Here is a 13,344-nt window from a genome sequence, read left to right as displayed (position 1 = left end):
TCTCTTCAAAGGCCAAAACTAGATAAACGAGAGACTCTCTAACTTGTGGAGGAGCTAGTTCTGAGAAAAAGTGGTTATGAACTGGTGACCACAATTAAAAACTCTGTGTGGGTTTGAAGGACCAATCGCTAACCAGAACCATTGTTAAAGGTTGGGGATGATCTCTGGTAAGCCTGTCAACGTGTGTGTAGGTCCTTTTATTGTTTTTAATGTTTTCTCTGTAATGCTTTTATCTTGAGAATAAAAGCGCTTCCTTAGAAGGAGCTGTTTGGTAACTTACGACTGTGGCAATCACGTTGTTAGTCTCTGAAGAGAAAACAAAGTGCAGTTTAGGCAGTCCTTCCTGCTGGGGGTTATCACAATATAATCAGGGGAAATACCCATGTCAGGAGGGACAAGAGACTCATGACTCCACCCAAGAGAGGTGACTACTGAAGAGCCTGAAGCCTAGAGTGGTTACCCTTGCTGAACCACTAAAGGGAAATGCAGGCGAAGTTGCCCTGACCTGGGATTTCACCATATTTCCCTTCTGCTTTAATTTTTTCTTTTTTCTATCAAACAATCCAACTGCCCTGATCCAATTCTCCGTGCTCTAACTTTGCTGCTAGAAGCTACCAATTGCTAGGCAGCATCTTCACTCTTCCGCAGGTTTCCTATGCAACTTGTTGCCATGGTGCTCCCTGTCAGTGTAGGCATATCTGGCAGAGAGCCACCATTCCCAGCTCAGATACGTAATACATATTTTCAGATTAATTAGTACTTTATACAGCAGGTAGCTTGAAGACCTAACATGTTTGTCATGAGGTTTGGGGTACAACCCAGACCAGTAAGGGTGTGTCTCAACACTTGCCCTGCAAGCCTGAGTTCCTCACAGTGCTTCGCTGCTCTAGCATCAAAAGGTGTTACTGAAGAATGGACTCTGTTTAGGTTCAACATGATAGAGAACTCAGAGAATCAGGTTTTATCTTGATTGACAAATAGAGGGAAACCTAGTAGCAACATGTGTATTTAGATCATCTAACACTTGTCGCTGTGAAAGATTCTTTTGGTGATTTATTTTTTTAGAAGCTCTAACACCTCCATTATTTCCAACTCATCTTCGACATTTCTGCTGGAGAACTCTGGCTAGGGAAGTGTCTTTTCCTGATCCCCTGAAATTCAGTTCAGTTTTAGCTGAGAAGTAAGCTAGTAAAAATCACTGTTTGCTGCCTTTTGTTTGCATGGCTCATGAGAACTTCTGCTGCATGCCAAAATATATGAACATGAATATTCCAAAGAGCTGGGCCACTTCAAAAAGTAGCAGTAGAAGACACTGCACTGGTAATACTTGAGAGCTGCCAGAGGAGCTGTAGTGGGAAGCTAAACCTGACAGTTGGCCTTAGCATCCCCTCTATACCCCCCCCCCCCCCCGGCAATAGAAGAACAACATGGTGCCTGGCTCAGGAGCTCTCCCAGTGTCTGGGGAGAGAGGGCCACCGCTTTTCCCCATGCCCCAGCATGTTGTGTCAGTAGCACAGCCTTCTGCTATTGTCAGTTGCATATTTCAAGCAGCAGAAGTGTTACTTGCTGAAACTTCAGGATTCAATCCCTGATGATGCATGATTGGGTAGTTAGTACAGTAGTACATATTAGAATTTGTTTTTACCCTTTGTCCTTTGAAAGAACCCTAAGAAATTATTTTTAAAAAATAGTGATATCAAAATATAATGTTCACACTGCGCTAAGCCAAACACTCAAAAATTGAGATATTGTTGTCTATGCCAGTGCTACTGAAAGTGGTGGTCCACGGACCGGTGCCAGTCTGCTAGCCATCGGCTGCCGGTCTGCATGCACATTGGAAAAAAAAATTGCCGGTCCCCCCACATCAGATTGCATAGACCAGTGCTTCTCAAGCTACCTTAATTCGTCCCCCATGTCTATATGCATTATGATGTAGTTATACCATTTTTTCCCTCAGGGCTTCTGCCTCATTCAATGCACAGGATCGATGTGCAAGGGGGCAGAATTATGATTGCCCAGACGATCATAAATCTGGCATTTCTGAACTTTAACTGTTGGACTGTGCAACCAAATTTTAATTTTAAACTAGATTTTTTTAGTAGGAAATTTATAACACCTCAGTACTGTTTATGATCTGTTCCTTTGATGCTTCTTGTAGGGTATGTCTAATCCTGGACTAATCAACCTCATGGCAGTTTGACAAACCTTTTCAACAGAGGGTTTAGTAAATTAATTTGTTTTACTGCAACTTAGTTAACCCTTACTTTAGCTATTCAAGTTTACCAAGGCCAATAGTAACTTCCTGTTGCTCTGTCTATTCTTAAATAGCATGCTTTTCAAGCCCTCCTGTTGAAATCTTTTCTCACCCTTATTTTGCCAAGTAAAGAGCTTAATCCAAAGCCCATTGATGTCCATGGGAATTGTTCCATTAACTTCAGTGGGTTTGGGTCAGGTTTAAAGTGGATAAATAGTTTAAAAACACAAAACAAAAACACACAACTCGTTGCCTGAGTTGTTGGGAGGAGCGTACTCCATTATGGACAGGGTTTCCATACAATATTATTTCTTGCTATTAGAGTAGCTTCTTTTGTAATGATAATATTGACCCTAATGGTGTGCATCTTTTACTCGAGTATAACCAAGCTTGCTGAAATTATGAAAACTAATGTACTGGAGTATTAGCAGTACCAAGTTGTCTCAAGCAAAATACATTCATTAATAACCAGCATCGATCAAGCTCTAACCAAGTTGTGATAATTTATTCTCTTAGAGTAGAAATAATATCTGATTTTTAAAGATGTCATCAGGCATGCTACTCAAGAGTGTATTTGATACTGCACAAAACACAATCTCTGACACGATCTCTGCTCTATGGTACTAAAATCTAAACAGTGAAAACTACACAGACATTAAGTACCCTGGATGAGCTGAGGAAGCATATTACAGTGATGAAATACTTTTATAAAATATGTAAAAGCACTTCCTATATGTAGAATATATTACATATTAGTTAATGTATAATAAGTACTGTAATCTAAGTGAAGAACTTTGCAGAAATCAATGATGGGTATCTCTCTCTCTCTTTGTGAAGGTGTCTTATTAACCCAACTTGAAAAACGTCAGTGATTTTGGGTTTCAGCTAAGTTAAACTCTTCTACATTTTCCCCCAGCCTACTTCTGAGTTAATTTTGTATTTTTTCTCTCTCTAAATGATTCCAGCAATGAAATAGGCATATTGCTGAAATGAAATGCTGACAATTTCATTCCACATATCTGCCAGGGCTATTTTAATTGCTAGACTTTATCATTGAAACAATGGATGTCTCATTTATTTTCTGTTTTCATCGCTTTAGTAAGCAGTTTGGTTTTCTGTAACCATTATAATGTTGCCAGTATCCATTGTTTTATAGGTGGTATATTTGCACTTGTGCTACACAGAGAACCTCTCACCAAATTACGCTGCTATTTTGTAGCATCTCACTGATTGGTCGAGCACCAGTATTCAAAATCGCTTCGACCTCTGAATTTGAGAGAAAATGACCTATATGAGAGATTCCTTTGACACTTAAGATACCCTTTCCTAACTGAGTTTTAAAAATACATAAATTATTAAGTTATATGTAACTTGCAATATGGGAAATGAAAGTTAAATAAAATTTTACCAGTCTTTTCTTAGATAGATTTATCTCTCTTTTTTTTCCCCCTAAAGAAAGAAACTAAAAGAGTTGGTAGCCAAATATTTTCAAATAGTAGTCATACATTTGGCATTGAAGCAACTTGCTGGCAATCTGCAGGCAGAATTTGAAAGGTTCCTTTCAGAAAGTGTCTGTCTGAAATTACATAAAACAGCCTGTTGATGATCCTGCATCTAGAGGCATCTTTCTGCTCATACCCAGAAAGAATTATTGGGTTTTTGTTGTTTACTCGTATAATGGCAACTGGTACCTAAACAATAGTGAAGAATCTGTTCATGGTTCAGTTATATACTTGTTTGCTGCTTTAATGTGTTCACTCGTCTCTACACATCAATAATTTAATGCAATATTGAGGTAGATACTTATTAATCCATAGAGTATGGAGGATATAGATGTTCAGTGTTACACACTGAAGGCTGTGTTGTGTACAATTGGCATTATGTGTATTCCTTTAACACCTAGAGACCATTCATAACATCAGAATCCCCATTATATTGCCTGCTGTAGAAAAATACAACAAAAAGGTGGTCCATACCCAAAATAGGGTCCTACAATAAGTTTTTTTTAGGATTTTTCTATTTCTCTTGAATCACTAAAGCAAGTTTCATCTTGCTCCCTTGTGAAGTGCTGGATGATGCCTCTCCGTTTCTTCCCATTTTCCACCAGCTGGGAGCCTTAGCTTACCTGCCCTCCTTTAGAATTCTAATAGTCCCATCTCTGTAACTGCTAATACTGGTTGCTTTCTGTTGTTTCTTGCTGGTTCCTAGGAGTAGAGGGAGACTATATTGACAGGCAACAGGGATGAGATGTGCCTGTGGCAGGACAGGTCAGCACTTGACCCACCCAGAAGTCCTGCCCTATTTTCCCAGTAGCTAGAAACCCTTTCTGGCAGGCTTATTGCTCTCTGGTGGCTCTGCTGTAATTTCTCAGGTGATAGGAAATCAGCTAATTTCCAACGAGTTCGAATACTGCACTTTGTATTTTACTGCAGAAAATAAAATACACAAATATATTAAAAAATGTAATAGTGTTAAGTCCTTTTGGAATGAATGGGATTTTCAATATTCATTGTAATGTTTTTGTGCTAAGCATTACTGTATATTGAGAAACTTTTTGCAGTACTTTGCAAAGAACACAAACTCAATAGTAAGAATATTTGATTAGTTTGATTTAAATTAGCAAAAAAGGAGGATTATTTTTAGTTACCCACTAAAAATTAAGCTCATAAGACGTGAAATATCACCCCCTGGACTAATGCCTTCTCATCAAGGATTCAGCTTTTTTAGAGCAAATACTTCATTGTTATGGGTTTAGGGCTATATATAGAAATGAATGTAGCTGCCTTCTATTGAAATGTTCTTAAAAATCATTCATGGTGAAGTGAGTCAATTTATTTTAAAGATTCCTTTTCATCATTGTTAATCACTTGTATAGCTTTTTGGGAGTTATTCCTCCCCCGTTCTACACTTCGGAGTTAATTCTCTCCATGTTGTTTGCATGACAAGTACTTGAATGCAAAACTTATGGTGACAAAGGAGGCTCTACCCTAATTTATGTGATTAAAAATGTGTGGCAGAGAAGAAAAGGTTTAAGTAAGCACTCCACTTGCGCACTGTCTGGGTTTAGTGTGGGGATCATTAGCTATTATAGGAAAAGAAAAATTATTACAATAAATTATGTGAATCATAGAATCATAGAATATCAGGGTTGGAAGGGACCCCAGAAGGTCATCTAGTCCAACCCCCTGCTCGAAGCAGGACCAATTCCCAGTTAAATCATCCCAGCCAGGGCTTTGTCAAGCCTGACCTTAAAAACCTCTAAGGAAGGAGATTCTACCACCTCCCTAGGTAACGCATTCCAGTGTTTCACCACCCTCTTAGTGAAAAAGTTTTTCCTAATATCCAATCTAAACCTCCCCCATTGCAACTTGAGACCATTACTCCTCGTTCTGTCATCTGCTACCATTGAGAACAGTCTAGAGCCATCCTCTTTGGAACCCCCTTTCAGGTAGTTGAAAGCAGCTATCAAATCCCCCCTCATTCTTCTCTTCTGCAGACTAAACAATCCCAGCTCCCTCAGCCTCTCTTCATAAGTCATGTGCTCTAGACCCCTAATCATTTTTGTTGCCCTTCGCTGGACTCTCTCCAATTTATCCACATCCTTCTTGTAGTGTGGGGCCCAAAACTGGACACAGTACTCCAGATGAGGCCTCACCAGTGTCGAATAGAGGGGAACGATCACATCCCTCGATCTGCTCGCTATGCCCCTACTTATACATCCCAAAATGCCATTGGCCTTCTTGGCAACAAGGGCACACTGTTGACTCATATCCAGCTTCTCGTCCACTGTCACCCCTAGGTCCTTTTCCGCAGAACTGCTGCCTAGCCATTCGGTCCCTAGTCTGTAGCGGTGCATTGGATTCTTCCATCCTAAGTGCAGGACCCTGCACTTATCCTTATTGAACCTCATCAGATTTCTTTTGGCCCAATCCTCCAATTTGTGTAGGTCCTTCTGTATCCTATCCCTCCCCTCCAGCGTATCTACCACTCCTCCCAGTTTAGTATCATCTGCAAATTTGCTGAGAGTGCAATCCACACCATCCTCCAGATCATTTATGAAGATATTGAACAAAACCGGGCCCAGGACCGACCCCTGGGGCACTCCACTTGACACCGGCTGCCAACTAGACATGGAGCCATTGATCACTACCCGTTGAGCCCGACAATCTAGCCAGCTTTCTACCCACCTTATAGTGCATTCATCTAGCCCATACTTCCTTAACTTGCTGACAAGAATACTGTGGGAGACCGTGTCAAAAGCTTTGCTAAAGTCAAGAAACAATACATCCACTGCTTTCCCTTCATCCACAGAACCAGTAATCTCATCATAAAAGGCGATTAGATTAGTCAGGCATGACCCTCCCTTGGTGAATCCATGCTGACTGTTCCTGATCACTTTCCTCTCATGTAAGTGCTTCAGGATTGATTCTTTGAGGACCTGCTCCATGATTTTTCCAGGGACTGAGGTGAGGCTGACTGGCCTGTAGTTCCCAGGATCCTCCTTCTTCCCTTTTTTAAAGATTGGCACTACATTAGCCTTTTTCCAGTCATCCGGGACTTCCCCCGTTCGCCACGAGTTTTCAAAGATAATGGCCAAGGGCTCTGCAATCACAGCCGCCAATTCCTTCAGCACTCTCGGATGTAACTCGTCCGGCCCCATGGACTTGTGCACATCCAGCTTTTCTAAATAGTCCCTAACCACCTCTATCTCCACAGAGGGCTGGCCATCTCTTCCCCATTCTGTGATGCCCAGCGCAGCAGTCTGGGAGCTGACCTTGTTAGTGAAAACAGAGGCAAAAAAAGCATTGAGTACATTAGCTTTTTCCACATCCTCTGTCACTAGGTTGCCTCCCTCATTCAGTAAGGGGCCCACACTTTCCTTGGCTTTCTTCTTGTTGCCAACATACCTGAAGAAACCCTTCTTGTTACTCTTGACATCTCTTGCTAGCTGCAGCTCCAGGTGCGATTTGGCCCTCCTGATATCTTTCCTACATGCCCGAGCAATATTTTTATACTCTTCCCTGGTCATATGTCCAACCTTCCACTTCTTGTAAGCTTCTTTTTTATGTTTAAGATCCGCTAGGATTTCACCATTAAGCCAAGCTGGTCGCTTGCCATGTTTACTATTCTTTCGACTCATCGGGATGGTTTGTCCCTGTAACCTCAACAGGGATTCCTTGAAATACAGCCAGCTCTCCTGGACTCCCTTCCCCTTCATGTTAGTCCCCCAGGGGATCCTGGCCATCTGTTCCCTGAGGGAGTCGAAGTCTGCTTTCCTGAAGTCCAGGGTCCGTATCCTGCTGCTTACCTTTCTTCCCTGCGTCAGGATCCTGAACTCAACCAACTCATGGTCACTGCCTCCCAGATTCCCATCCACTTTTGCTTCCCCCACTAATTCTACCCGGTTTGTGAGCAGCAGGATCATCTACTATGAATCATCTTCATAGTAACTTTTTTACATTAGCGCTTGATAGTGGTAAACTAAAATATCGATAGTTTTTTTTTACTTTATTAAATAACTTCCAATTCCATTGTTGCTAACTTTAAGAAATAAAATGGTTGCTTAAACCAACCGGGATTTTTTGCTGCATAGAAAATATATGCTACTTGTTCTACCTGGGCAATGAAATCATAATGTTGTAATTTATATTTATGGCCTCACAGTAGTGGTCTTGGTTCTTGCTTGTCATGTCATTAAATAAGAATGTAACTTCACAGGAGAAAACTGAATCGTATCCTATGCTGGTGTCCAGTGGTGTGGGAGAGGACCTTTGGAACCTCTTCTGGACATCCTTCCTTCATGAAAACAATAGTGCATGATAAGTGTAGCTGTGTCCTAGGGGGTGACCAAGCTGACACGTTTGTGCTGCGTCACATCACCAGGAGGCCGTGGTGTGAGCTAGCTAGTGTTCATGCTGCCATCATTAAGCACTTGGCAAGGGATGATGGTGCACAAGTTGCTCCTGATCAGAAAAGCATGAAAGTGCACCCTAGAATCCAGAGCTCAGCTATGTTTTGTCTCCAGGACGGTCTCTCTGTTTGTACCAGCCAGGGAATGTGCAACCGGCCTATAAGGGAAATTCACACATCTGTCATATGAATGGGAGGGGGGATGATAAAACCTTGCTTTTTACGTCACACTTTAAAGATTATAAACGCTGTCTGTCGGGTTGGATGAGGGACAAAAAAGTGATTTTTGTTTTTAATGATTTGACATTCCAGAAAAGAGAACTGAGGTAATTTTAGTGATTTTTTTTTTTTTTCCTAAATGTCGTCTTGGCCTAATGCAAGACTTTGTCTGCAGTCATTTCCATTCTGAGGTTGCCCATTCTTCATCCTGTGCATTTTCAGGTTGCCAGGAAATTGTATTGTCGTTGTTTATCTTCACACTGTACTGAATGCCATATTGAAATGAATATAGTGCAAAGAAAATTTACGAAAAGAAGAACACAAGGGAATCTAGTGATTCAAGAAGCCGGGGGGAAATTGGGGATTTAGACAAGTCCTCAAATTTCATGTCTGAATCCCAGCATCTCAGTAGTTTGGGAATATTGTGATTGGATATTTGGATGATTTAGGCTTGTCACTAATAGAAATATTCGCTAAATAACTCTGATCCTATGGAAGAGGAATAGCGCCTTCCTGCTTTGTGGTCAGGACCCACGAGAGAGATGAGAAATGTAATCAAAAGTATAACAGGATGGTACAAATCAAACTTGAGTGATTGTTTCTTTATTTTGGGATATCAGTGAAAACCCTCCATTAATAGTAAGGTTTGTATGCTGACTGATTCTCTGCTCTATTTTAGGAGATCAGTTGTTCAACTTGAGCTCATGTAGTTGTGGGGTTTTTTGTTTTTGTTTTTGTTTTGTTTTTTAAAAGGACCATATTTATTATCTTACAATTTGTAGCTTGTAGCGAACCATATTTTATTATGGCCTGATTGCATGATCTCATCTCATATGGATATTTATTGCTTATGCGAAACAGATAAGAATTTGCAGTGTGTATTGCTGATGGTCTTGGATATAAGTAAGACTGAATGGTATAGGTATGTTCAATTACCAGGTTTTGGTGGCTTGATATTTAGATTTGTGAGGAAATTTAGATTTATGGGAAACCTGTATTTTTTTCTTTTGGAGAAAAATGGTTGGGCTCAGAAGTACTCTCCTGGACAGTTGCATGCAGACTTGGCCAAATTCTTAACTCCTATAAATTGGTACAAGTCTACAAGTCAGTTTACACCAGCAGAGAATTTGACTCAGTAACTGCAATACAGATGTTCCTTACCTTACTAGTTCTAATATTCAAGGCAACAGTCAATATGGCATAACATTTGGAGCTCCGTTACTTGCCTTTTGGTACATAATGCTTTTAGGCCTAGTTTCTACTACCCTTCCTCACATGGCATTAATATTTTACTCTAAACAGGTTGTCATAGGACTATTCAAGTAGTAAAATACTGCTCTAGGTGAGTAAATGACTCTTCCTGAGTACGTATGGGCTGCAGTTAAATAAGCTGTGAATATGTTTTGGACTTGGATACCTAAATACTTTGTATGAAAAATTTCTGACAACCCTGAATAACTCTGTTCTAAAAAACATAGTGGACAAAGTGCATAAAATAAGTTGTTAGACACAGATGTTTCTATATTCGTCTAGGAGTAGAAGTAGAAGCTTAGTTTAGTAAAGTGTCAAATACTCAGTTGATACTTCAAAACCACTAGTTTACCAGAAGCTTGTTAATCCCAACAAAGTGGTGGATTCAGTTTTATGTCAAAACATCTGCTTGTGTATAACTTTCTCTGGGGAGGGGGAGGAAGTGTACTTACATACTTGAATTTGGCTAGCTCAGCTGCTTGGCTGCATGATAGCACTTGAATTAGTCATGGGAAAAGGCCAGTCTTTGAATGTTATCTGTCAACTGATTTATTTTGTACGTATAATAGTGTTGTAACTTATTTGATGAAAAGCCCCTCAACAAAATGCATTACATCATCTGAAATGTAGCTTTCAAGAGGAATGATGCAGTTGCTAGAAAGAAGAATAAATTAATAATGAATATTTCAACTTCCTAGCTTTGAAGGGTATAGACAAAATACCTGATGGATTTAATCATCCTGGTTTGAGTGGGAAGAAAAGGAGATGCTTAAAGGTGACTGCCAGGGAAAAAATGGGTTGCTTTTTCGGCTCTTGTATAAAGAGATGATGAACGGCTTTTTATTGTTTGTTAACCTTAGAAATGCGAGGAATGTCCTCTGTTGGAGGATTTAAGGGTGTAAAAAGGATTTTAATCTTAGAAATAGCTCTTTTAACCCTTTATTGAAGAGAGGATGTTGGAACTTGACCGAAATGATCTTTTCTCCCAACTGTTTAAGGTAAAAAAACCCTCAGTTTTAAATTATCCGAATAAGAATAAAGTGCCGTCACAATCAGGTTTCACTTCCTTGCTCTGTGATGTAATATAATCCTGCTAATTCTCAGTGGCCCATACAGTTTTAGGTTGCCTACCCCATGTAGAACCAGTTGCAAGATCTCAGATGCTTGTTGGGTAAACAATATGACTTTCTAAAGTAATTCAGTAAAACACGAGCAGAAAAATCCAACATTTAGGGGATTCTTTGTAGATCATGAAGAAACAAAGGGCACAAGAACTCCCCACCATTGCCCCCTTCTTGCAAATCAACTTTAACTTACCAGGGTCCAGATTCTGCCACTCGTACTTACAGTTAGTAATACCTTATTCCACAAGCAGTCCTATTGAAATTAATAGGACTGTGAGTTAGAGTAGCAGAATCTTGCCCTAGGTTGTCGTTAGGGAGCTGTAGCTCTTTAGCTCAGTTATAGCAGCTCACTGGATTTGGGAGACCTCAATTAAATTCCCAGCTCCACCACAGACTTCTTTGTGTGTGATGTTGGACAAGCCACTGAGAGTATGTGTACACTGAAGGGGGGAAAAAAGTCTTAGCGCTTGGGTCAACTGATTTGGGCTTGTAGGGCTCATGCTGGGTGGTTAAAAATAGCAGTGTAGATGTTTCCACTCTGAAACGTGCTGCCAGTCTCTTCCCCTCCTCCCCCCCCCAACCCCCCCAAGGTAGACGTACCTTCCGTCACTCTGTGCCTGAAATCCCCATTTGTAAATTGTGGATACTAATACTTTCCTACCTCACAGGGGCGTTGTGTGGATACGTACATGAAAGATTGAGGTGTACAGGTACTATGGTGATGGGGGACATATGAATATCTTACATTTATGTTAAATATTATAAGAGCTGAACCCGTATCTTCATGGAATAATTTCTGTTAGTTTGTAAGCGTAGTGTCTTTGGTAAAGAAAGTAGGAGTTTCTTTAGAACTTCAGTTTTCCATTTCTTGTTTTGAAAATAATGCCATCTTAAATCTGAATTATAAAAAGGAAATTTTTATTTTACTGCCATGTTAAGTTTTCATTATATTTTATATAAATAAAATAAAAACTTTATATATAAATAAATCATTTGTATGTGATTTCTAAGATTTATATAAATCTTAGAAATCACATACAAATGACTCTTATTTTTAAAGACTCCAGAATATATATAAAAGAAATCATATACAAATGACCTTTTTTTAAACTATGCCATTTGTCAATACACATTTTTCTCTCTACTGTAAATATGGCAAGCAAAGTTTGAATCTAAATAACGTGTGTAAGAAGAACTTCAGAATGGCATGTATCTAACAATGAATTTATTTTGCTAAGGCACATATGAAAGGTTTTGTTTTCCCCTGCAAAAGCATTTGAATATTTCTTTTTTTAATATTTCAGTCATTATTTAACCTGCTGGAGTTTCGAAGACTAGTTTTGAACTACAGTCCACCTGCAAGCGCTCAAGATTTGCCCCGAAACCAAAAGGTAAAATTGGAAACCTATATTTCCAGTGACTAACATGGCATTTCTGTAGTAACTCAGTTTCATACTGTGTGTGACTTCTAGTTGTTAGTAATTTCAAAGGCACTAAATATATTTACTTTGTGCTTTGTAGGAAAAGGAGATTGGAGGCATTGCAAATTCATGGTAGAATATAGGGCTGGGAGTTAGGAGATCTGGATTTACTACGCTGGGAAGGCTTCAATAGCATGGTTATACAGGCATACTGTACTAGCAAAACATTTCCAGTATGGATGCAGCTGATAGCAGCAAAATTTCACTTTTGTTGTTGCAAGTTGATTCCACCACCCCGTGCAAAATAAGCTAGACTGGCCAAAGCACAGTTTTGCCTGTATAACTGTATCTACACGAGGGGCTTTTGCCAACACAACTGTGTAGATCACAGATCATGTCTCATCACACCCCTTAACTGATATAGCTGTGCCAGCAACAGTTTGTAGCCTAGACCTGGCTACACTCACTGTTTAATATTGGGCCTGATTTTCACAGATGTTAATTACCCACCGATCCTCCTTTTGAAATTAAGTACTGTACTATTTACTGATCCATCCTCTCTCAACAGACTTGGGAGGCAGGCTGGTTTTGTGCCTATGGCTCTAGAATGGGACTTAGGATTGAATTCCTAGCTTTGCCTCAGACTTCCTGTGTGACCTTGAGTGAATTACTTAATCTCTCTGTGACTCAGTCCACAGTATGACAAAATAGGGATAATAACTTCCTTGCTCCTAGGTATGTTTGAGAGGATAAATTCATAGGTACTTGGGATGCTCAGATTCTACAGCGATGTGAGACAGGAGCAAGCAAAGCCTAGAGATGTTCATGGCCTGATTTTCAGAGGTTGGTCAACTATAGGTCACGGCATCTCTGTGAGTCATTTGAGTAAGACCACAAGACGATGCGCAACTGGTACCATGTAGGCTGTAGTAGGAACTTATTAAGGCAGGGTAAGGGGACAATGTATTCCATTAATTGAAAGAGGTCTGATCGCAACATAGCTTTCCACAGCCACATAGCTGTCCTAAAATATTTTTCTTTGCACATTTATCCACTGATCTCTGTCTAGCATCTCAACATCAGTTACATTACCTGTCTTAGTGGGAACTACGCATACTCTTGAGTGCCTTGTCTTGCTTTTCTAGCACTTAAAATACATTAGGTG

General features: G+C 40.0%; 1 protein-coding gene across 4 annotated transcripts in view; it reads left to right on the top strand.

Annotated features, from left to right (window-relative positions):
* Window positions 1-13,344, top strand: part of USP25 (ubiquitin specific peptidase 25) — a 145,700-nt gene that overhangs the window by 68,429 nt on the left and 63,927 nt on the right. For all 4 annotated transcript variants that reach the window (XM_074971419.1, XM_074971427.1, XM_074971439.1 and 1 more), the window contains one exon: window positions 12,063-12,149. In XM_074971419.1, the coding sequence (XP_074827520.1) occupies window positions 12,063-12,149 (87 nt within the window). The remainder of the gene's footprint in view (window positions 1-12,062; window positions 12,150-13,344) is intronic.

The sequence above is a fragment of the Natator depressus genome, chromosome 1 (genome assembly GCF_965152275.1).
Source record: "Natator depressus isolate rNatDep1 chromosome 1, rNatDep2.hap1, whole genome shotgun sequence".
NCBI lineage: Eukaryota > Metazoa > Chordata > Testudines > Cheloniidae > Natator > Natator depressus.
The sequence above is the reverse complement of the archived record's forward strand: the minus strand, read 5'-3'. Positions and strand labels throughout refer to the sequence as shown.